We start from the raw sequence: 25490 nt of genomic DNA, 5'->3' as shown, positions 1-25490 counted from the left end.
TCCTCAACCTCTCAGGGTACCCAGCCCTGCCCAGGCTGCAGAGTCCAGAGAGGAACCATACTGGAAGGTGCAGCCAACACAGGCACAACAGCTCCTTTGCCTCCTCCTTCCCTGGCCGGGGGGACAGCACAGCCAGCCAGAGACATCGCATTAGACTGATGGTGGAATCACTCCCACTCCCCAGCAGCACTACAACAGCGAGGGTACAGTAAAGAACAATGAGTATTTCTTTCCTAACATCTACTGGTGCAAGTTGATGCTCCTATAAGGGCTGGAACTGTGCATAGGGACCAGCCATGTGACTGGAAGGGTTAGTGGCAGGTTTAGCATTTAATACCTCATAAGCCATCCAAGATAAAAAGCTCTTAATATCATTAGACAATAACACTCCATCTTGCCCTGCCTGCACTGGGTATCTCTGAGCCCTTCCATCACCTGTAAATGGGCCTAGCCCAGAGAAGCACTTCACTGTGTGATTAGCCTTAGGCAGGTGATTAATTGCAGTACTTCATCCATTGGACTGGGGCCAGCATTCCTGCACTGACCCACAAGGTCAGTAACTCAGATCCAGACACGCTTTCAGCTGAGAAGGCAGACGGTTATAAATGCCATTACACCTGCAGTGTCCCGGCTTTAGAATTCCTGTGGGATATGGATACAGCTGTAATGCTTTAATGGATTTCAGGTACCTCAGATGTGGCCTTATATCATGCCTACACACTTACCTATACCTCTCCTGATAACAAAGCCAAGACCAGGCAACTCCAGGGCACAAGTGAGGAACTCCTCCAAGCAAAGCTTTGTATACAGCTCGTGCCTCCCATCAAGGCAGTGGTCATGGTGTGTACGTGGGTGATGTGGTCAGACATTGGTGCTCAGCCTCCCAACCTGCAGCGTCCCAGCACGTCTGGTGATGTGAAGTGATGGTGTTTGCGCTGCACAAAGCAACTTCTTACCTTGCATTTGTCGCGTAATACATAGAGCAGCTGTAGCAAACTCCAGAAATTGCTTGGATCAGCTCACAGGAATCACTGTCTCCACATACATAACCTGATACAGAAACTCACGGTTGGAGTTACAAACCACGTGTTGTCTTGTGCTGTCTCTTCACTTCTGTCCATTTGTCATTACTCTGAGCTCCACTAAAATCAGAATCACAGAATCCCAAGGGTTGGAAGGGACCTCGAAAGATCATCTAGTCCAACCTCCCTGTAAAAGCAGGGTAACCTAGAGTACATCACACAGGAACTTGTCCAGGCAGGCCTTGAATATCTCCAATGTAGGAGACTCCACAACCTCCCTGGGCAACCTGTTCCAGTGCTCTGTCACTCTCACAGTAAAGAAGTTCTTCCTGATGTTAACGTGGAACCTCCTATGCTCCAGTTTACACCCATTGCCCCTTGTCCTACCACTGGATATCACTGAAAATCCTGAGTGAGTTTAGCCCATCTCATCTATCCAGGTACTTTCAAACCTGAGTCAAGCTTACTTCAATTATGTCAACTGAAAATCACTTTATACATCAGTACATACTGCTGATGTTGGCTTATGATGCTCCTCTTGCAACAAGCAGCCTTTCACATTCAGGACAGCTTTACACAAAGAGCTGCTCAAATTCACTTGAGTAAAAAGAAAATGTTAAAAAAAAAGAGGACAAGACCCATTTCCTGCTCCTCCCTGCCTTCCTGCTTCTACTCACAGACTGATTTGGGTTGGAAGCAGAACTCAGGAGTTACCCAATGCATGCAAAGTCAGTGATCTGAGAAACAGGTCAAAACCACTCACACAAAACGCAAATTTATGAATCAAAATGGAGAAGAAGCAAGAGTTTCCAAGTGTGTGACCAAGTTTAATGATACATCTGTTCTGAACCACTCGACCATCAATAACATTGCATGGGTCCCGATACCCAGAATGTTACTTCATAGGTGTTTTATATGAATATTTACAAAGACTTTCAAAATTCAGTGGCACAAAACAAATGAGAACAACTTAAAACTTTAAGCTACAATGCTTAAAAAATGTAAACAGTTTATTTTACATACTTGTAAAATAGAAGAACTTTCTGATGCAGCTCAGTTTTACCTGGAAGGTGACTATATCCTGGTGCCCGTGAAGAAGGAATGAGAGAATTCTTTACACAAGTATTGTGCTCCAGTGTGCAAAAACTCAGAGATAAGAAAGGAACCCAAAGTCCACGACAATTAAAAGACAACAAAAAAAAAAAGGTTTTCCACGTCCTGAACTTGAGAAATTTATAAAAACATTTACACACATTGCTGACCCATCACAAACTCCCATAACTTAAACCTGGCAACAACAGCGACTACAGATTCAACATCCCATTCAAGGGAATCTTGTGCAAACAGCAGACCAGAGCGTTCCCCCAGCCTTCCCTTCCCATCCCTGACATCTAGTGGCCACTGGCACCACTGGAATCCTTTTGATACCTGTTCAAATGAGTGGATGTACCCAAGACACGTGTGTTCTTGTGCAGAAATGCGTGCAGGCTCATAGGGCCAGTGCAGAACAGCTGCTCATTGAACGTTTGGAGTCTGATGTTTGGCAGAACTATTCTTAGCCATTCCTCTCTATTCTAAAGCCCAGGTGTTAAAGGCAGACGCTGCTTTCCCAGGATCCAATATTTGAGTAGCCTTAACAGAAAGATTTAAAAATAACTCAGCCTGTAACACTATTATATTAGATACTCTGCTTTGCCCGCATTATTTCTGGGGTGAATCCCACAGTACCATAGCTTTGTGCTGTCAGTTGCAGAACAACTAAGATACATATTTCTTTTTGTTAATGAAGACTTTGATTGCTCCGGTGAAGTCGGCTGATAAAAGCACTTCTGTGTGATCTGTCTTCAAAGCTCCTTAAGGAGGAAAGAGAATGAACTGTTAGTTCATCTGAAAATATGTATTAAAAGATCAAGCTCTCATTAGAAGCTAAACTCTCGCTGTGACACCTTCCCTCTTTTATCACATTCCTGTTATGCAGCCAATGCTTCGAGGAACATCTGCACCTCTTGGAAGGGGAGTTTATGTTAGAGGGCTGGAGCCAGGTTGAGAGAGCTGGGCTGAGTCAGCCTGGAGAATGTTCCTAAAGGGGAGACCTTAGAGCAGCTCCACTGCCTAAAGGGACTCCAGGAAACCTGGAGAGGGGCTTGGGACAAGGGCCTGTAGGGACAGGCCAAGGGGAATGGCTTTAAGCTGCCAGAACAGGGGAGACTGAGAGGAGCTCTTAGGCAGAAGCTCTTCCCTGGGAGGGTGCTGAGGCGCTGGCACAGGGTGCCCGGAGAAACTGTGGCTGCCCCATCCCTGGCAGTGTTCAAGGCCAGGTTGGACACAGGGGCTTGGAGCAAGCTGCTCCAGTGGAAGGTGTCCCTGCCCGTGGCAGGGGCTGGAGCTGGATGAGCTTTAAGGTCCCTACCAATTCAAACCAGGCTGGGATTCTATGCTGGTAGAACTGAACTTCCTAGCAGCTCAAATGCAGAAAGAATCCTGAAGTACAGAGGACAACAGCTCTGCTCCTCACTTCACATTCTCTCAGGTTTTAAGAATACAGCAGTTATCAGAATGTTTAACTGCTAAGGCAGGAATGTGGACCCATGCCACTGCAAGGACTTTTCTTCTCAAGAACCCCCCTCCCCAAGTTAATAATCCTTTCCTCCTCATTCCATGACATCAGGCAGAGCTCATCTCAAACACCTACCAGAGGGTATGGTGTCTGACGTTTCAGAATCTTCTCCCTTACTTTCAGCTTCTTGCTTCTCTGAAGTTTCCAGTGCCACCATCAAACCAGGATTGGGAGCAAAAATCGCCGATGTGACCACTGCATTGTGAGCTTCAGAAAGAAAACCCAACTTTGGTTACCTGGCTGCAAGGAACTGTTATACAAGAACAGCAGGCATCCATTTCAGTAACTATCCAAGGGTCTCAGTTCTGGCGGCACCAGGTAAGCTCATCATTCAGAAACTGTCATTGTTTTATAAGCCTGGGGACCTCAGAAGTTCCTCTAATTATTAACTGGTAATAAAAGCTCAAAATTAACTGGTAAGGGCTCTGAAACATGTTTAATACAAACACAGCCCCAAAACTTGTGTGTGTGTGCAGATGAGTTGCTCCTTGTTTGCATTGCTTTCAGTCACTTTCCCGTAAAGGACCTAAGGATCAATCTTTACACTTACACAAGCAAGGCTCTGCCAGCACAATGTTCTTACTGCTCTTACTCAGTTTTGCTGGCAGAACCTGACTGAAGTTCTCTCACTAAAAGTGGACATGTTCTTGGCTGCTCTGTTGCTTGCCATCCCAAGCATGCATCTGCAGAGTTTCTTGTGGACAAGGTTTTCTGAGATGTCACTTACTGCAAACCCACCAATTCCAAAGCGTCTTCCTGACAATCTGTTCAAACTAAATGAACTGCACTGCTGAGCTGATGGAAACGAGAATATAAAAAGACTTCATTTTTGAAATCATGAGAGCTTTGATAAAACACAGATCAAGGATTGCTTCTTACCTTTAATGCCTTCCCAGAAGTCATTACGGTCTCTCCTTACAGACGTGAACTTGCTCAAGTCATGGTATGTACTCCAGATATAAACGTATTTATCTTCTGAACCACTTACAATGTAGGTAAAGTCATGGCTGAAGAGTCAAAGAAGGAAAACCATTACTTTTCTTAGCTGTTCAAGCACCCACTACAGCAGCTCTCCAGATGACGTGCAGCTTTACAAGTGCCATCAGGCCAAGGTCCCCATTCAAACTGATGCTTTATTTTAGTGACTGCAACTAAAAAAAATCTAAAAACACAAAAACACCTAAATGTGTGTGCATGCAAGTGCCTGAGGCTCTCCTGCTGGGAGGAAAAGGTAGCTCTCATGAAGAGCACACAGCAGCTGTTCTCCTGCAGCTTCTGGCATAGAAGAGCAACATGAAAATGGCATCATCTTGAAGAGCAGTTTGCATCTGAGTCTGGAACCTGTGTGAGCACCAGACTGTGCAACAGGAACTGTTGCCAACAGTCATGGGCAAAACAATCCACACAGGTGGAAGAAGAAGGACGTTCAACAAGATTGTAACTAAATGACTGTATGTCACCCATTGACAGAGACAGAACCACCCCTGCAAATCCACTTTGGATTTACCTACCGTGTGAGTATGCCCCATAGCTAAACTCTACCCCAACTGTGCTGCAGCTCTGTCAGTAGAAACAACTCAATTTTGAAAGTTAATCTTGAGCAGAGGGTTGGACAAGATGACACCAGAGGTCCCATCCAACCTCAGCCATCTTGGGAAATAATGGGTCAGCCTTAAAGATGCTTTCAAAGGCCATCAAGATTAAACTTGGCATTATTCCTTTAGTACTGGTGCCCTCCTCTGCTCAAACAACCAGGTTAAATAGACACCCAAGCATTTTTCCCCTTTGGCTTCTGCAAGGCTCAAAAAGAGAACAGAACAAACATTCTTTTCCCTTTACTCCCCTTCTTTTACTACTTTAAACCCCAGTATTCCCATGGCAGTCACAGCAATAGACTCAAACTCAGGAAAGCATCTCAGGCTTGCATAGGAAAAGAGGGAAGAATTCCCACTCAGATCTGCAGGCTGTTTCCTGAGAGTTATGATGCACGGGCAGTGACCCACAGCCTTGGGTAGCACTTGGGTGACCCACACATCTGCAGCAGTACCTGACAAAACTAAGGAAGTGAAACCTGTTTATCATGGAGGAAAGAAACGATGCAGGGTTCCAACCTCACCAGTTCTAGGAGAGTTCATGCATTTACAGCAGCAGTAATGGACACGCACTGTGCTGTCAAGACAAAAGGACTCAATCCTTTGCAGAAGCTTCCTGCTTGCAGGCAGCTTTGTCATTCCTGACCACAGCCTTCAGTCACCTTTGTACTCTGAGCCAAGTGGCATTTCAGAGGCTCAGTTTCATACCAAGGTAAACAGATGAAACAAAAGCCTCTGTACTTCAGCCATAGCATTTCCCAAACCCAACAACTCCATTGTTATATTGTCTTACCTAAAGCTAGCTTTGATTTGGCTGCTGCTGTTGACATAACCTTTGTATTTCATAGACAAAGACAGATCTCTCAGGTCATACAATCTGATCCTGGAATCATTTGATGTCACTAATATCTGGAAAAGAGATAAAATTTAGGACTGGAAACCACGGGCATGCCCAAGGAGTTAATTCAGAGTCAGAATTCAGTTCTTCTGAATTAAAAAAGTGACACACACAAAGAATAGCCCCAAAGAAGCAGAAAGATTAGGCAATGACAGTTTTCTCTCTCATTTTCTGTCAATGGACAGAACACATGTTCACTGTCAAGACCATCCTGCTTGGTCTGAACCAGAACAGGTGCTCTTTACTGCAGTAAAACATGGGCACAAAGAACAGCCATCAATTTGCAAAGGCTATTTTGGAGCACATTCCACAATAATGCAGCAGAGCAGCTTTCTAATGAGGTAAATTCCTGGCGAGTTGTGACCTATCACTCATGAAGCACAAAACAGAGGTCATTATCTGCTACATACATGAACCGGGCTTTTCTTGGTCAATGCCAGGATACTTCCTATTCATATGTTTCAGAACAGAGCTTAAATGTACTTGTAAGGAATAGAGAAGACTCTGAAAAGGGTTGTCAAAATGTGTAAGGGCATTGAGCTGATGAGCCCTGTCATGGTATCTTAGAAGTAGAGCAGACTGTAGGTTAGCAATCAGCCTCAAGATGCTGCTAGAAGGGAATAGCAGAGTAGTAGTCAAATACTGAGCCCCACTTATCTGCTCCTTTATGCAATAAAGTTGGAGCAAGTCTTGGAACACCATCACCTTACAGATCTTCCTGCTTGTTTTCAGAAGAGTTCATGCTGAGCTGTGTTTTATTGTTCCTGTCCATGGCAGGAGGGTTGGAACTAGATGATCTTAATGTCCTTTCCCAACCTAACTATTCTATGATTACACCATCTAACACGCCAACATACATCTGATGCAAACCCAAAGGCACTACTGAGTTCTGAATCTTCTGCATGTTTTAGGGATTCAGTGATTTCTCTGACATTGATCAGAGTACAATACAGGTGATAGCAGCTGGTGATCTGCTACTCTGGTAGACCCAGCTGTTGATCCCACATCACCCCAGAAACTTTATATACAAGAGAGAAACTCTCCAGCTATAGGTTATGAGTTTAACATTCAACAGCATATTCTTTGCATGACAAGAATTTGAGCCTTTTGAAAGACTTCAGTTTAGACTGAAGCTAAACAGAATAACTGATTCTGAAGTACACTTGTTTGGACATCAGCTTCTGAGCTTTCAGCATCTTTTCAGCTTCTGTATGCAGTACATTCCCAAATGAGTACTAATTTGAGAGAGGTTAGTTATGCCAAAGAAATTTTCACTGAAAGCCGTCTGTAAAGATTTTGTCACATTTACATTAATCAGAACATAATATTACTTTAAAAGAATATAATTATTTTACCACTACTTAATATTGTACTAACCTAAATCAGCAAAGAGTAGTGCTCATTTCAGTAGTGTTCCAAGACTTCTTAGTCTTTAGTAGTGTTAAAAGATTTAAGCCAGTGACTACAAGCAAGACTTCAAACAAATTTCTTCAGCATTAGATATAAATACCAGACTTCAGAACTGAGCTAAAGCTTCCCTGAAAGGCAGTACCTTATTTTCGCCAGGCAAGGGTTCAATGCCAGTGATTTTCCTCCCAACTCTGTTTCGGCCCCTGGTGGAGCGCACGTGTATTTGTGTATGGTACTTCAAGTGCTGAAAAGGTATTTGAAATAATTGTGAAAACAAGTTTTAAAATGCTTGTTTCTTGACATTTCAATAAGAATTTGAAATCCGTTGGTTATTTAACATTAAAAATTACAGTCTCCAAAAGGTTTTACCTCAGTGTCATAGAAGATGCATCTCCCATCGTATGTGCCTATGACTGCATATTTGCCATTCTGACAGAAGTTGGCAGCTGTAATCAATTTTGTCTGCCCGTCTACTTCATTCCATAATGCCACCTTCTTGTCAGGAATATTCCAGAGCCGCAGCTTCCCATCCAATGAACCACTTAAGAAGTACCTGTCATCCTGAGAGGAGACACTACATTAATCTCTGCTTGCACTTCAAGTATGCCTGCCTTCCTTAAAGCCTTCCCACCCCATTGCCAAACAGCTTCTCTCCAGAACCTCCCACATAGGAGCTCTCAGAGGAGTTGATTATAATGTTTAAGAGTGAAAGGACAATATAAAAACTCCTGGTAAATGGAGTTCCATTTCTCACAGACGTTTTACACGATTACATACACAGGCAAGGACTCTTACAGATTCTGCCTTTCGAGAAGAGAGAGGCCAACTGCGCTTACCCTTGGATGGAATGCTATAGCAGTGACAAAGTCTATGTGCTGGAAACAGCAGAGACATTCTCTTCTTGATATGTGCCATAATCTGACAGTTTTGTCCATAGAAGAAGAAAGCAAGAAGTAATTCTGTGAAACAAAAGCATTCCATGGTTACTAACAGGTACAAGTAACAGGAAATACAGAAGTAATCTGATTGGTAAAACCTCACCAACTTCCCTCCTGCCATGAAATTCAACATTTTATCCTTTCAGATGAAATGTTACTGATTGCTTTCCTTAGGATCCCTACACTGGCACTCACAGAAGATTTTCTGGAAGAATCTCAATGGAAATGAATACTTGGAAAGAAGTTAAAAGTATTCAGAGAAGAAAAAGCACAACAGGCTTCAGAGAAGAGGTGAGAGTCTCTCCTGCCTAAGATCCTTCAGCCAGAGAACCAGAGTATGTTCTTCAAATTACAACTGTATTGCAATGAGGGGAATTAAGTGAGTAAGTTTTATGTGAAACAGTCTGAAAGCTGAGCACGAGGCAATTCTCTGATTTTAAGATAATCTATTCAGCAACTTGAGAATGCATCCACTTTAACTATTTCAGGCAGAATACATGTTGCCTCTGCAAACCTTTCCTCTTAACTTCAATGACTGTTTCATATTCTTTAGCTGTATGGTTCCAATGGCAATTAATAAAGGAAAACAATAAAAACACAAAAGAGCTGCATAGTCTCTATTAAGGTGCCTTACTTTAGACCAGGAAAGATCAAGAAGATCTGCTGTATGCCCTTTGTATTTGCAAAATGGTCGTTGCCGAAACGGGGCATTTTTATCATCTGGGTCTTCATCAACTCCACTGCAAATCTATCAAGGAAATGGACAGAAACATTACAACATGTCAGCTAGAAAGTTAACAATAGGCAGTTACTGCTTACCAAAGGTACAGGGCCAGTAACAATGTGAAGAACAATTCTTATAACTTTAAAATAACCCTGCACTTATAAACAACCCCAGTAAACTTCAACACAGTGGGCTGTGAAATATCCTGAAATTGACTGAAGGTGTCTATCGATAAAACAGTTTGTCTCTGCCTCAAAAAGACAAGCCAAGAGCTCTTTAATGTGTGTCTGGATAAAGCAACAGTGAAGATTTGGCTTTACAGAACACGTGTGTAACGCACATACCCCTGCATCAGTATCGGACTTGGAAGAATTCAGACTCTCTTGAGATGGAGAGGGTGAGACACGGCCTAGAACACAGGCAGAAAAAAACATGATCAACTCTAAGTTCCCAAAATCCTACTATTTCTAGAGGTTTAGAGCTCCAGGGATGGATGAAAGATACCTTCTGTATTGTACTTCATCCGCATGTTGTTGAAGTAGTCAAAAGCATTCTTTAAAACCCATATTCTTACTACGTTGTCCTGTCCTGCAGATGCAAGTAACCGACCACAGTGAGAAAACTTCATTGTCCAGACAGCACCCTGTCAAAACAGAGGTCGTTAACCTTAAGTGCCTTTTTCCATACCAAAAAACCTTTCTAGATCACTTGATGAGATTCAAGACATATATAAGATAGTACAAGTAAATTAAATTGTAGATGAAAACACTGGAAAGTAGTTGCTAAGGCTGGTGGCTTGTGCAAAAAGAGTCTGAAAGGAGCAGCCCCAGGGCAGATGACCATAGTGTTCTACATTAAAATCAGCACAGTGAGCGACAGCCAGCCAGGGTTCCAAGTGACTTGCAACCTGCTGTTTGCTTGGTAGAACTGGCAAGTATTTGTGGCTGCACTTGAAGTTAGCACAAGCTGTGCTAACACTATTTTTCTGAGTAGAATTGTGCTTGGTTACATCAATTCTGGCAGCTAAAATGAGCATTACATCTATTTGTTAAATTCAGAACTGGCACAAGGATTTTGCAAGGCCTGGGAGGAAAACAATTCTTCTATTGCAAAGTCTGAAGAGTCAGCAGTCAACAGAGCACAGTATCACACAAGCAGTATTCCATTTCTTCCTGTTATAATGGAGAACTATTAGGCATCAAACCACCAACCTAGCATCCTTTTGGGATATTTTTGATGAATTTTCTAGGTGTTAAGAAGTCAAACACTGGCATGACAGAAACTAACACAGATAGATTACCAAGAGGACTGGAAAATTCAATTGTGGGTGACAAGCTTGAAAGCTCTGGTCACCAACCTGGGTGCTGTCATTGTCCTCAGCATAACACCTGGAGCTGGGGGACTGTTTCAATTGGTGCCAGACAGCTGGCAGTGGAACATAGCTTATGTCAACCTAAATTTGGAACTGAAGGACCTAAAACCACGAGTACCAGTCATACCAAAACTCTTCAAGGAAAAGCTCTCGAGAGTCCCTGAATCCTGAGTATCTGCAGATTCTTTTTTCCCTGAAAATGTGATCAAACCAGCCAAAATATAATTTCTTGCCAGAATATTATTTTCCAGAATGAAACTGCTCATCAAGAACAAAAAACCTGATAGTAATTTCTGGAGGTCATCAAGTAGATGGAAACTAAAAGCTGAATCTCAGGGTGAAGAGGTTCAGTAAAACCACAGATGAAATTTGAGACCTACCATGTGCTCCCCACTGAGATCCTGAACAACTTTAATCTGTTCAAAATCATAAGGTCCCTTGAAGCCATGTGCTGCTTTGAACTTAACAGGTCTTGTATATGGCATCCCTTCATCATCACTGGAAGAGGGATCATCTTGATCTGTATGGAAGACTAAGAGGAACACAAATTCAGCAGTACACACACATTTTATCTACTGGTAAGCATTTGCCAATACTTTCTGGTAGCAGATTAGTCTTGAATTGGAAAATTTTCCCAGGCAATTTTAAGCTCTTAAATCAAAACAGGAGTACTGTTGTGTCAAGGTCTAAAAATACACTGATTTGACGTTGCAGTGAATCCAGACACTGAACACTCAAAGTAAGAGCTGTCATCCACTTTTGTTCTGCCCCTTTCTTTGCACCCCTCTGGCATTCAGCAGATGCTGCACTAAGTGATTTCTGTTAGTTTAATGTGTGCTGAAAATGACTGTATTGGTTTCTTCTGACTGAAGAGGCTGAAATGGCCTGGTCACCTGCCCACAAAGTGTAATTACAAAAGAGCTGGGGCAAACAGCCAGCAGCAATGCAAGATGCTAAAGTGCAGCACTTCTATGGCGCTTAGCTCAGGCTGTGATTAGCTTGGCTTACTACAGTACTAGAAGTCTATCTGAAGGAAATATTGATGAAACAAGAGGAGAATTCAGTTGTAGTTGAGAAATCTAACAGCAGCTCAAGCTATATGAGAACTCTAACTGTGTCACTCGTTATCAAAACCAACCCAATTTTATTCAAATAATGAAGACAACCCTCACTTCTACCTCTACTGCAATAACTTCCCCCCCCAAAAATTACGTTTTGATATCCAGGCAGATTTCTAACAGCACAAGAAAAATGAGAGTATTCAACTGGCTTAGCTGAAAAGGTCTCTCAACTATTATTTTACAAGAATCATTTCTTGTAATCTGCTGGTCTCAAAATCCCTAAGGTACAAGCTTTAACTCTAAAAAGCCACATCAACAACTGTACAGTGGTAGAATACGCAGTGTATGTCTCTCAGCCAGCTTTGAGTCCTAGAAGCCCTCAGACAAAGAGATTATCCTATTAAAAATACATATGTCTGTATAAAAGAATCAGTGTCACTTACCTTCATCTCGAACGCTCTTCACTTTGTTGACAGCACGTTCACCGTACTCCTCAGCAAGGTGTTTTGCTCGCTTTACAGACTTGCCAAGAAACTTCTTCAGCTGGGTCCTTAAAAAGCAAAGGCACTTTTTCAACACAACACTGTCAAATTCTCATTTGTTGCTATTATGGATCAATAGTTTGGATTTGAAATGCACTATTATCTCATTCCATTACTGCTTCTCAAAACAAGCAGGTAACCTTCAGTTGAACTGCAGAGCAATGGGCTTATGTAAATTCGAGAATCACTCTTACTTAAAAGGTAACTTGTTTGCAGGTAGGAAGGGGAGCTTCAGCTTGGAAAAACAAAGCCTGCCTTTTCTTTGTAGGGACATGAAACAGCATCTTACGTTTTCTGTTTTAACCTCCCTCCATCGGTGTCAGTTTGCTGGGTCTGCATTTTGTCTTCGTCATCAGACTGTGCTGCATCATTACTAAGAAATACAGAAGTGATTGTTTAATATGAAATCAGAATGAATCTGAAGTGAATGAAACATCAGTACAGTACGATCTGCATTTTTGGATCCAACTTTATTCTTTCATGCAACACACTGGAAAAAAATGGAGGTGATGTGAATCAATAAAGCAGATCTTACAATTCTTAGGCATCCTGATACTAAAACTGTACTCACCCTCCAGAGGCCAAATATATATATTACCCCTTTCCACAGACTGCAAACTTCAGCTTTCTGTGATGCTTTGGAAGCTAAGAGCAAATTACATCACAGTACTAGGAACTGGTAACATGCCACCGTGTTCTCAAACCTTGCTTTCCTTAGATCAAATACATTAATAGTGGTTCAGTCTGAACAGAAGTTTGTATACGGAAGAGCACAGCTCTACACAAGTGAGCTCTTCAGTGATAATTCAGCAATGCAAAACCCCTAAAGATTGTCTGATGTATAAATTCACATAAATCCAGGCTTTTGAAACCAACACCTAGACTGCCATGATTCCTCATCATTAAGAAACTGTATTTTTCTATCAAAGTTAACAAAAAGACTCAGGTTTAATCACTGGAAGGGCTAAAGCTCTGTTGAGAACAGGGAAACCTCAAAGCAGCCAGCTATACCGATGATGACAGATCTTCAGAGGACCAAAGTCTACTAATTTAAACACTGAAAAAGCTACAGAAGGTGACAGCACAAACATGTAGTGCTTGGATATAAGCTGTGTTTCATTCAGTACAGAAATGACAGCATGCAGCACACCAGGTGCTAACTGCAGTTCAGCTGCATTCTCAGACATACTTGCCTATCAAGTGCCAGCAATACCTTCAACTTTTAGTTAAAATAATTCAATAAACAGCCTACTTCAGAGAGAGCTGGGAGTTAGCACTCAAATTAGACAGATGGATCAGGACTCTGGCACAAGAGCAGCCTCCACATATGCAAAAACTATGACAGCAACAGTATCAAAGAGGTGAAATCTACCATCATTCATACCTGACATATTCTTTAGTTCTCCTCATGATATGCAAAGTTAGAGGATTGATGCCTGTTGGCAACTTCTCTTCTGCCAGACTCAGGGGTATTTCTTCACCTGTATCGAGGTTTTTTATCATTACACTTGCTAGAATTTCCTATGGAAAAGAAAATATGAAATCAAGATGACCTGATTAGACTCAGGAATCATCTGACTTTACAAATTGGTTATCCTAATGGGAAATTCCGTAGCTCACTGTCTAGCTATTTTACAAGAACTAAGTTTAAGTTAGGAGAGCTTTAGTGTGTTAGCAGCAACATTAGCAACCACTATACAGAGATGAACAATTACAAGTCACCACAAGCTTCAATTCCATAAATCAGAAATGCAGCTATGGAGACATCAGCCACAGCCTGACACCTTCCATGCTAATATCAAACATTATGTGATTACAAGAGATTGAACTCTTTTCCTTTCAGATATTCTAACACCTGAAGTTTTGATTCAATCAAAGACAACCTTTACCTGCAGAAAAACAGCATTTAGACCTAACTAGTATTACACAAAGGAAAAGGGGTTTTTGGACCATCTCAGGAACATACACATCTCTTCAGCATTAGTTAAAGCAGCTATACACAGATAAATGCAAGACTGGCAGCAGCCTGATAAATTCCATTAAACTGATGAAATTAGCTGAAGAAAGTGTTTTTTAACATTGAGAAAATAATTCTATTGCTGACTCCTTCCCCTTTTACATAAGTGACAAAATGCCAAGTCAGCTGTGTTCCCTCTCACTGACACCTTGTAACATGCTTGCACAGCAACAAACACAAACTCAGAGCATTTCAGATGTATTACAGCTCACACTTCAAAACACTAACACCATCTATGACTCAGGGCCCACAGAGTGGACAAAGCCAGCATGCCAGCACTCCTGTGTGCACCCCTGGTCACAGAATGCAGTGGTTCAGAGCATAGTGATGTGAGACTACTCCAATTCATTCAACAGACTGGAAAAAACTAGCACAAGAATGTACCATACACAGACCACATGCATTAGTACCTCATCTGTGAGCTCTCTTCCAGAATTAGACCTGGGTCTTTGTGGTCCAAGTACTTCATTTGCTGTTTGGCCATCAGCTGCTTTCTCATTTTCCTGAAGTTTTGTAGATACAGAACAGGTTATCTCTGCTGTAACACTACAGTAATAGCCAATGTTACAGTTGTCAAACTGAGAACCATTTCCAATACCTGTGCAGTGACTATTTTATCTCCACTAGTTGCACTTGCCAGGTCCAAAGAAGGCTGAGAATCTTTGGGCATTCCCTCTGCCACTGTACTTGGAGATAGCAGATCACCACCTGAGAAGTGCTCTCGAGAAACTGAAAAGAAAAATCACATTAGAGACAAGAGCATAATGATGCAATAGGCTACAGAGCGTCAGAGTCCTAACAACACTCTTACACCCCTGCTGACAAGTGTGATTTTATTTTAAATCACTAAATGCCACCAAATCTGCCTTATCAATTGTTTCACCCATAGGTGGAGGCACAGGCACAATTTCATGCCTAGTTCTCTGAAGTTTCATTAATTTCTTTTTTTTTAAAGGTAATTTACTTTAACTAACCCACGACTACTCATTTTTGATACATCCTGACTTGTGTTTCTATGCAGCTGAAGACTGAACAAATTTTACTTGGAGTACTTTAACCTGTCAGAGGGGAGACTGAGATGAGCTCTTAGAGACAAGTTCTTTCCTGTAAGGGTGCTGAGCAGCTGTGCTCTGGAGCCAGGCTGAGAGAGCTGGGCTGGGGCAGCCTGGACAAGAGAAGGCTCCTGAAGGGGAGATCTGAGAGCAGCTCCAGTGCCTAAAGGGGCTGCAGGAAACCTGGAGACGGGCTTGGGACAAGGACCTCTAGGGACATGTAAAGCCTGTAGGACTGGCTTTAACCTCCCAGAACAGGGGAGACTGAGATGAGCTCTTAGGCAGAAGCTCTTCCCTGTGAGGGTGCTGAGGCGCTGGCACAGGGTGCCCAGAGCTGTGGCTGCCCCATCCCTGGCAGTGTTCAAGGCCAGGTTGGACACAGGGGTTTGGAGCAGCTGCTGCAGTGGAAGGTGTCCCTGCCCGTGGCAAGGGTTGGAACTGGAGGAGCTTTAAGGTCTCCCCCAACCTAAAACATACTGTGATTCCATGATTCTATAATTAGCTAGCTTGGTAGGAAGTCTTAGTTTACCAGTATATGAATTAGGAACAGTTGGAATGCAAAAGGGTATTTCTCCACTGTAAGAAGCTAACACTGGAAGAATGATTTTTTTCCCTATCATTTACATATCAACTAAGCTAACATCACAAGATCGAATGATTCTTCACTCAAAACACAAAAATAGTAACCATGCAGATAACAAAACCTATCTAAAATAGAACACTTGCCTTCTAAGCCAGGTTTTTGCACTTCAAAATCCAGCTCACTCTTCTTCTTCCGTGGTGGTGGGGCTGGCCGGGCAGGTGGGGGTGGCCTCGGGGGGGGGATGTTTGTTGGAGGTGGTGGCCGGGCTGGGACAGGCTTCTTTGTGCTGGCAACTATGTCAGGCTCTACAGTGAGCTGCCGTGGGGGCTTTGCTGGAGGAATTTCTTCTGTTGTAGAAAGGTCTTTGGTTGATAAATCTGAAGCCACTTGTTCTAAAGTACTGGCCTCTTTCTTGTCTGTTAAGTCCTCATTTTTGGGTGCTTCTTTCTGTGCTTCAGTTTCATCCATTTTATGGTCAGTTGCATTTGTTACTTTTGTAGGAGTTTCCTGTTTCTCAGAAGCAAACAAAGTCTTCCCAGACTCCAACTCAGTGTCCTTGCATACACTCTGATATACCAGTTCTCCAGGGTCTTCTTGTAATGGTACTTTAGCAGCTAATACTTCTGGAATACTATTAATGATACCTGCTCCAGAAATCCAAGCATTTGGGTCTGAAGTTGGAACAGTTAGATCTTTTCCTCTAGGATCTAAAGAATCATCATCTAGTTGTTGTGCCTTCTGGCTTTCTTCTATAATACTGTCGATAATCTATAGAAACAAACCCAAAGCATTCCACTGTTAAACAGCAGCCACCTCTAGCATGCACTCACCAGTCAGCTTGGTTTTTACCCTTCTTACTAACATTAAGGACAAATTATAATCTATGTAAATGTCAAGATGAAGACTGATTATTCAATTATTTAATATTTCTAGTGTGATACGGAAGCATAAAGCATCAGCGTTAAACACTAACCTCTTTTGAATCATCTTGTTTCATTTCTTGGACAAAGGTTTCATTTCCAGTTTTGTGTATCTTGCTGTCCACATCCTATGGGAAAAAGACATAAGATGATGGTAGTTCTTCAGTAAGACTCAACAAAAATACAGCTACAACACATTAAATAGCATAAAGGACAAGACTTCACCTCCATTTGCACACATTGTGCTGTCACAGATGTTTGAACTGCAATGTACAGTCCAAGTGGGAGTATTTCACATCTCCATGCACAGAAAGCCTGAACACTACTAAACAAAAGAGCAGTTCGAAAGCTTTCAACCTCAACTAAACTCAAATTGAAGGTAGCACGATGCTTACAGAAACACACACATTCCATCACCTGCAACACAGAAAGTCCGTATTAATATTTCTTTCTCTGTCAGCCTGTGGAAAGGATGCAGGAACTGTGTTATCACACGTAACAGAAACGCTGTTAGATTTCTCCAGGTTAAGTCAGGCAGATCTACCAAGAGGTCACAGGTATGCTTTTGAGGTTCTGACATGGAATCTTAATGTTCCACAACTACCCCTAGGGCACACTGTCTATTTTAGTCACCATTTTTGTGCAGATCCTTCCAGCATCTGAATAAACTGCACTAGAACAAATGAAATGACTGACTTCAAGCAAAACCCAACAACACTTGGATGAAAAACTGCATGAAAATTCAAACCTGAGTATACTGTTGATTCTTTGTAATCAACCCTCCTAGGATATTACAGTACTGCTGTAAAGTCAGCTTCAAGTTGAAGAAGTGTAGTTTCGAGATGTGCAAACAACATCAACACTTTGGCACATCCTACCAAACAAAGAATTAATGAAAACAATTTGCTAAAGGTGGTTTTGTGTGCCAAAATAATGTAGAAAATACCCTTTTAATAGTTCTAAGTCTTGTTTAATTTAAACAAATGAACCCCACAAACCCCATAGTTAAGGCAGGCAGCCCTAGGAATCAGGAATATTAGAGTTGGATTACAATTTGGGCATGTCAAGCATCTCAAAACAAAGACAACTCAGAAATGTGTCTAGTCAGGTTACGACTATATCCAAGAATGGAGACTGCACATGATCTCTGAGTAACTTGTTCCACTCTTTGACCATCCTGCACAGGCTATTTGGTGACCAAGGCTGCAGACAAAAGCCTGTATTTGCCCCACAAAAGAAAAAACTACTCACAACTGACTCAGAATTAAGTTACCAAGCTGGAAACATTAATAAAAAACAAACATTTCAACTCACATCTTAAGGCCAAACTGGATGGGGCTTGGAGCAAGCTGCTCTAGTGGAAGGTGTTCCTGCCCATGGCAGGGCTTGGAACTGGATGAGCTTTAAGCTCCATTCCAACCCAAACCAGGCTGCAATTCTATGATGAGCTGATTCCCTGAGCTGAGATACAAAACTGCTGTTCTATTCCTCCTTCCTGTCTACAGACCCAGAACTCTACTTCTGAAGTCAGCAGACCTCAAGTGTTATTAAAGCCCCCAAAAGTTGGCTGTTACCATTATGAGCTATTTTTGTTAGACTATTAATTTAATTCTGCTTCTACAGCTTTGGATATGTACAAGACACCTCATCTCCATAGTAAACAGGTATTTTAAAAGACTTCCCCATATCTTCCTGGACTACAAACAAGACTCAGAGTGACTGCCTAGGACAGAGAGCTAAGGAATTTCTCCTTAGATTCTTCTTAGACACTCACATAATCAAAGAGAATCTTGATATCATACTAACATATTCTGTTTGGAGAAAACCACAGAGCTCTTACAGACATCCACCCTGGAGTTCTGACCTCAAGAAACAGCATTATCATGCAGAGCTGTGATAATAGTTCTTCCTCTCTCCACTCCCCCCCTCTCCTTCCATACAGTTTCTCTGATCTCAATGCAAGTTCTCTTTTGCTCTAACACTAAAATCTCCCTTCAGAGGTGTGAGGACTCAAACCTTTTAGTGCAATCAGTGCCTGCAGAGGCCATTATATTAATTTCTAATTCTGTTGACACAAACCTCACACACCTCTTAAACTTTGGACTAGGAAAATATTTCTTGCTCATTCCAAGACAAACGATACCATTACTCACACATTCACTGAACTGATATTGTACCAAGCAGAGAAGCAACTCCTTTTTCCACCTTCAGAAACTCAGCTTGGAACAAGTGACTTAAAAAGATACTTAAAAAAAACCCCAAACCCCCTACATGCAACATACAGAACTCCATAGCTAACAATTCAGTGAAGACATTGAAGTTAGCTTTGAAATTCACTGATTGCACCGAATTTAGTCATAATGATAGGGCACTATTTTGTGAAAGGCCTTCACATGTTGTACTTTATCACTGAAGGGATATTAAGCAGAATATGAAATAGGGGCTAAGTCTCTGTTCCATATGAGATACCATAAGATACTGCAAAAAGATTCTTGATTCAGAACAAAGTGCTGCTGACAAACCAGAAACACCCTTTTGACCAGGATTTCCCAACCCTTTAACGACAGAATGTCAAGTCTTCTTTACTCAATGACAATGTGTTGCACAGCATCACCTTTGTCCCTTCTGAGCCCAGGAAACGAGTGGTTGTTGTACAAGGTTCCAACTCCTCACCTATTAAGATGTGGGCCAGCCTCAGCTGCACTGTCACCATGCACAGATGCAGCATACCAAGTACCTGCGTGGGACGTGGCAGAGCTGTCTCATTAAGTTAAATATAGTGTTTTATCTTCACATAACCTTGAGGGGAGGCTTTGGAAGTACAAACCTTACCACTTTTCTTATTTTGAAGACAGAAGAGAGCAAAGTCAAGTATTCCATATAAATAACCAACATCCAAGCGCTGCAGAGACTTGCTTACTACTCACAAACCACTTGAAAGAGTGCAGTCTAGTAACTGAGTCAATTCAATTGCACTTACACATTCCAGAATAAAATTAGCTTCAAGACATGTTAACATACTCTAAATAAAGGTAAAGTTCAAGGAACTTCAAGAGGCATAAGTGCAACAATTGCTACCTACAACAAGCAAACGTGTAATTTCCCATTTGCAGATGTTAGGTCTCCCACAGCACATCTACTTTAGGTAGAAATGCTCAGCACTGGGTTCAGCAACAAGCATATGATTGATTTTAAGAAACTTACCTTTACTACATGGGATCCAACTTTTGACGGTAACCTGTTAGAAAGAGAATACAAGACTTAGGTAGAATGCAAAGAAAAAAGGTCTCTGGACAGTAAGCTTCATCTTAAACAGTCTGAAATACAGTCTTGCTCTACAACAAATGTTGACTTTCTTTAAGCAAGCAACAAAGGTAAGTTTCTCATACCACTCCTTTACTCAAGAAGAGTTGAATACCTAGCTGTGTCTACAACATGTAGATCCCGAGCTTCCACAGTCCCTGCAAGTTTCCCAGCAGAATCTTCCACAAATCCTGTTTCCACCACCCTTTCCTAATAAACTCATGCTATTCCAAGTACACGTTTAAAAACAGAGTTTAAAATTGTCATGTAAAGGGAGGCACAGGGTAGACATCAAAAAACCCAAAACACTCCGAAATCAGAAGTACCAATGCTCTAGTGGCTTGTAAACTATGTGCCTGAGCCCTGATCTACACAGTCAACACTATCACTGCCATTCTGACCTTCAGACTCATGCAAGTGGAAGGTATCGCTTCTAATCATGACATTTAGAATGAACATCAGTATTTACATTCTAAGAGGAGGGAACTAGTTTTCCACTACTTCCCAAAATACATTCTGGGAAACAGGGAATATGCAGTTGCATCCACTCACACGCAAGCCCTCGTGTCACTAATTACATGAAAGAACAAGGTGTCCTAAGGGAAAAGTATCAAATAATTACTGCTCCTCAGGTCACCGCTCACTTTAAGCAGTGAACAGTCAACTCTCCCTATATCCTGAACTTATATTTTCCATGAGATCTGCGGAATTCTACAAGATATTCAAATATTGAGTCACACTGACTGCAGGGCCTTACATAGAGAGAAGCTGAAAGGCTGGTCCACAAGATCTTCTGAGGTTCCTTCCACACCAGGCTGCTCCAGTAACAGAGGTGACAGAGCTTGGAGGTGTAGAATGTAACAGTGCTGGGAGCTCAGTACTGCACACACACCTCTGATGCTAAGGTGAAGCTTTATCACTGAAGCTTTTGAAACAGTGCAAAGCTGCTTGCTACAAGTGTTTGGCAGTAACACCACTTTCAGATCAGTTCATAACAAAGCCAGTAAGTCTAGTGTCTTGCTGAGGCTATTTGAGCTCCATGTTTATAAGCCCCAGCACTCCCTTATTCATGATGAGCTGCTGCTTCCATGCTCTTCCATTTAGAAAGACAGATACGGAGCAAGTTTTGTAACTGCAGCCTCTTGTAACTGAACTCCCCTCTGGAATGGTCTTGCCTTCCTGAAGTTACCAGCTTTCTCCAGTCCCCAGTTTTACTTTAAGGCCACTGGTTTTACAGATGCAGTATCTGAACTGCTTGCATTTTTAAAAAGAATATATATGGTGGCAGAAGTGAAAATATTTGTATGAAGGTCCATCAAACCTTGATTTTGCTTTGAAAGATCTGTAACTTTCCAGGGTTATCAGGCCGAACATGGAGACTGACATATGCCGCAGAAAACATACGTCAAAACCTTAATTTTGCTGCCTAGTATTACTTTTTAGTTAAGAGTGGGATTCAGAAGTTGGTCACCATAGAGCTTGTAAACCACATTCACATGGAATACTTCTCACTTCAGTTTTCTTACACAACACCACTGTAACAGCAGTTTATCAGAGGAGGGGCTCAAGGTTATCTGCAAATATTAAACAAAACTCAAAGTAAAATCCCATTTCACCTGCACAAACACAACTGGATGCCTTGGCAAGCTCAAGCCAAATACACCCATTAAGAACTTCTTTTAACTATTATTTATTTATTTATTCAGCTGTCTAATTCATCCTCACCCTGCCCAGACTCTAGGAGGCTGCCATTCCAACTATCAGGTAGCTCCAGCCCAGTACCTATTTGGACCAAGCTTCATGTTTTCAACTATATGTCAAATAAACCATTCAGCCCTTCAAAACCTCCCCTGGTGACAGGATTGCTTTGGTCAGACGCAGGACCACACTGCCAACTCTCCCTGGAGACGCACACTGTTACTGTGCTGACAGGAAGGAGGTGTGAGGTCTACACAGAGCAGCAGCTCACTGCACAGCACACACAGGTTCAGCTACCAGCCCAGGAAGGGCATTTCCTGCTGTCCCTCCACTTGCACATGATGTGTTCTCTCTATAACCTGTGGCTGGCCTGGGAGCTACAATTACTCTTGCTGCAGCTTTCTGTGGCAGCCCACACCTTCTAAACCATAAGGATTCACTACTGCAATGCCCTGTTCAGGCTGCCCTTGGGAAACTAACTCAAAACCATGTCTGCAGTGCTGCAAGTCCCTACAGCAGTTATCACCAACACTTCACACTCCATCAGTCTGCTGCCAAGATCAGTTTTGCATGTTGCCTGAAACACACAGAAAGAAAAGCTGTACTAAGCATGTCCCATGTGTCAAGAGGGCACAACTTAATACCACCAAGCTTCCTACAGAGAGGAAAACTAGATTCTTCAGGAAAAGCATGGAAACAGCTTCAAACAGACAGCACTACTGAAGTTAGAATTCAAGAACTGCAATGACAGTACTAGAGGGTATTTCTCATGATCTACACCATATCTCAAATCCAGTGCCTTTTCAGTAGACTTGCATATAAAAGCCAAGATCTACCATAGAAGTGCAGCACACAGGCCTAGCCAGAAGGGACACTGTGGTCTCCAAATACATGGTTTAAACACACTTAACCTCACAGATCCAGGAGAGCTACCTCAGTCCACTACCACCTGCAAGAAACATTTTCTAATGAGTTCTGTGATGTTTGCTACTTAATTCTTAGACAACACCAGTTATATCTGCACTTGAGCATGCAGATGTGGTGCTTTTCTTGAGAGAGGGGCTTAAACATCAGCACCTATTGACTACTGTGGGAATTAGGAGCTTACAAGAGTTTGCAAACTCCACTCCTGCACAGCAGGAGACAACAAAATAAATCAACAACAAAGAAGTCATCAGGTTACACAAACAGCTGAATTTATCAGCACTTATTAAACTTCCCCACATGCAACTCAGGCTGCAGGGAAGCTACAAACTCCACATTTTTAATGAGAGCAAACAAATCTACAACACCACTTTGTGAAACTGGCTACAGCATATGCTGCCAAAAAGGATTCCCAAGGGGTTTTCCTGAGGATCATTAGAACACAAGGAAATGCCTCCAGCTGCAGAAGGCAGTATGAACTTGTTTTCAGTTGCTCTTTCTCCCATGAGAATATTTTGACTTGATTTGTGGGTCCCAACTCAACGCCATTACAAGTGCCTGGGTCTCAAAAGGACAACTGACAACCCTGCTTCTGAGAAGCATCTAACACAGATGTGAAATTAGCTCTGAAGAAATCTCAAAGCTTATTTAAGAGAAAATGCTCTCCACATCATCAGCACAGATTCAAGAGCAGAGTAAATCACAAATTCAGTACCTGCACTGCAAACTAAGCCCTCTGAGACCACCCCCTTACCTGACTCAGGCTGAGAGAACTCTGTTAACTGCAGTCAATGATGTATCCTCAGAGGTTACAGAAGAGCAATATAAAAGTTAAAAGCATCTTTCACTTTAATTTCTAGTGAGTGACTTCATATTATCAAGTTCTGCTTAGGTACATGTGGTGGAGACATTCAAAGTCAGGACATTGCCACACTGAATGCCTGGTTACTCCTTCTTGCCAGACAAATCCATCACCCTTCTCCCATCCCCATCCTGCCAGGTTCCAGCTGTTTAACCTGTTGGATAGCTGTTGCTGTTCCTAGTTTTCAGCTCTTCTCAATGACTTTGAGTTAAAGTTACTCACAGGAGAGTTTCCTGACTGCTAGTACGAGGGCAGGGCAAGCAGCGGGAACAGAGCCTCATTCCAGCACGAGCACTGTTAATGTGCTCACCACATCTTGCAGAGCCATACTCTGGGATGTGCTTTTCACCAGGCTACGTAAAAACCTAAGTTCAGAAAAGCTTTTGTACAGGATGTGTAGAAGAGAAGGAAAGATCCAGGCTCTCTTTTGTTCTAGGCATCCAGTGACCACTGACAGATTAAAACAAGCCCTTATTCAATTATTAAAGTGTCGAATGGATGGAGCCCACAATCCATATCTTATTGCTTTCTGGACAAGCTACATGAAACCTTACCCGACAAGGTCAAGCAATGGATTGGTTTGGTCCAAACAACATGAAAACAGAACTGATACAAGTCAGAACCTGCTCAGCACAAAGGCAGACAGAGATATGCACAATTTAAAAGGAGGGAGCACATTCGGCCAACATCAACAGGGTTGTGATACCGAAAACCTGAGGTAACCGCTGCTCAGACCGTGCACAGAACCATACCCTGCACAAACAGCAGCAGCATCAGGTCAACACCACGAAAACCAAGGGAGGGAGCACGCTGGAAGCAGTTCCACACACAGCTGCAGCCTGTTGCTGGAGAAGCTCACACCCTCTCCTTTTTTTCCTCAAAAAAACTGTTATTCTGTGGTATTTACGGGTCACGTCCGCTCGCCTTAACCCCAAACACACCCTGCCCGAGGACGAGACCTCACCCACAGCCACTGCGTCCCTCCCCAGACCCGCTCCCCCCCATCCCGCCGGCAGCGCGCTCCGGGCCGCGAAGCCCGGCCGGGGGTGGGAGGGATCAGAATCCCATTCCCTCCCCACAGGACGCGGCGATGGAACGGGGGGGGGGGGGGGGGGGGGCGCGGTCCCTGGGGGCCGCGCTGGGCCGCGGCGGGGGTAACGGCGGTGGCACTCACGGCACGGGGGGCGCGGCGGGCGGGTGCACGTCCTCGGGCGCGTCGTAGAACTCCTCGGTGTCGCTGTCGGAGGCCATGGCGGGCGAGGGGCGGCCGCCGCCTCGGCGGGCACAACGGGCGGGGCGCGCGCGGGGGCCGCGCGGGTCTCGCGAGAGCGGCGCCGGGCCCCGCCCCGTGCCGGGCGGAAGTGAGAGGGCAACGGGAGGGGAGCGGCTCGTGACGTCTGGGCGCGGGGCGGCCACCGGGGGGCTCCGCGGGCAGAGGCGGAAGTGGAGACGAGAGCGACACAGCGCCCCCTGCGGCCCAGTGTGCCCGGTGCAACCCCGTCTAGCCCAGCGCGGAGCTGGGCACCGCAGGGGAATGGCTTTAACCTGCCAGAACAGGGCAGACTGAGATGAGCTCTTAGGCAGAAGCTCTTCCCTGTGAGGGTGCTGAGGCGCTGGCACAGGGTGCCCAGAGAAGCTGTGGCTGCCCCATCCCTGGCAGTGTTCAAGGCCAGGTTGGACACAGGGGCTTGGAGCAGCTGCTGCAGTGGAAGGTGTCCCTGCCCGAGCAAGGGGTTGGAGCTGGAGGAGCTTTAAGGTCCCTTCAACACGAACTGTTCTATGACGATCTCTATGATGGGATTGTGTGCCTGGGCTGCTAAATCCTCAGACTCACTCCCAAAATTGCCTCTGAGCCAATTGTCCCCAAAGCCAAACCCACATGAGTGAGGAGGTTGTAGGTCAAACAACCTGGATGGATGGCAGGCTCTTTGGCAGTAATGCAGTCACCAGGATTT

At 43.3% G+C, this 25490-nt stretch overlaps 1 protein-coding gene across 1 annotated transcript; it reads right to left on the bottom strand.

Annotated features, from left to right (window-relative positions):
• Window positions 1–1828: 1828 nt before the first annotated feature.
• On the bottom strand, window positions 1829–24824 carry WDR44 (WD repeat domain 44). Its single transcript, XM_034064131.1, has 20 exons — window positions 24710–24824; window positions 19953–19986; window positions 16802–16876; window positions 15972–16596; window positions 14792–14922; window positions 14604–14696; window positions 13561–13697; window positions 12466–12549; window positions 12078–12184; window positions 10954–11105; window positions 9706–9844; window positions 9546–9610; window positions 9112–9225; window positions 8376–8498; window positions 7909–8100; window positions 7682–7783; window positions 6025–6140; window positions 4519–4646; window positions 3715–3846; window positions 1829–2875 (listed from the first exon to the last, which is right to left on the bottom strand). The coding sequence occupies exons 1-20, from the start codon at window positions 24784–24786 to the stop codon at window positions 2781–2783; spliced, it is 2721 nt and encodes a 906-aa protein (XP_033920022.1). The 5' UTR covers window positions 24787–24824; the 3' UTR covers window positions 1829–2780.
• Between the last annotated feature and the right edge of the window lie 666 nt (window positions 24825–25490).

The sequence above is a fragment of the Melopsittacus undulatus genome, chromosome 6, assembly GCF_012275295.1.
Source record: "Melopsittacus undulatus isolate bMelUnd1 chromosome 6, bMelUnd1.mat.Z, whole genome shotgun sequence".
Taxonomy (NCBI): Eukaryota; Metazoa; Chordata; class Aves; order Psittaciformes; family Psittaculidae; genus Melopsittacus; species Melopsittacus undulatus.
The sequence above is the reverse complement of the archived record's forward strand: the minus strand, read 5'-3'. Positions and strand labels throughout refer to the sequence as shown.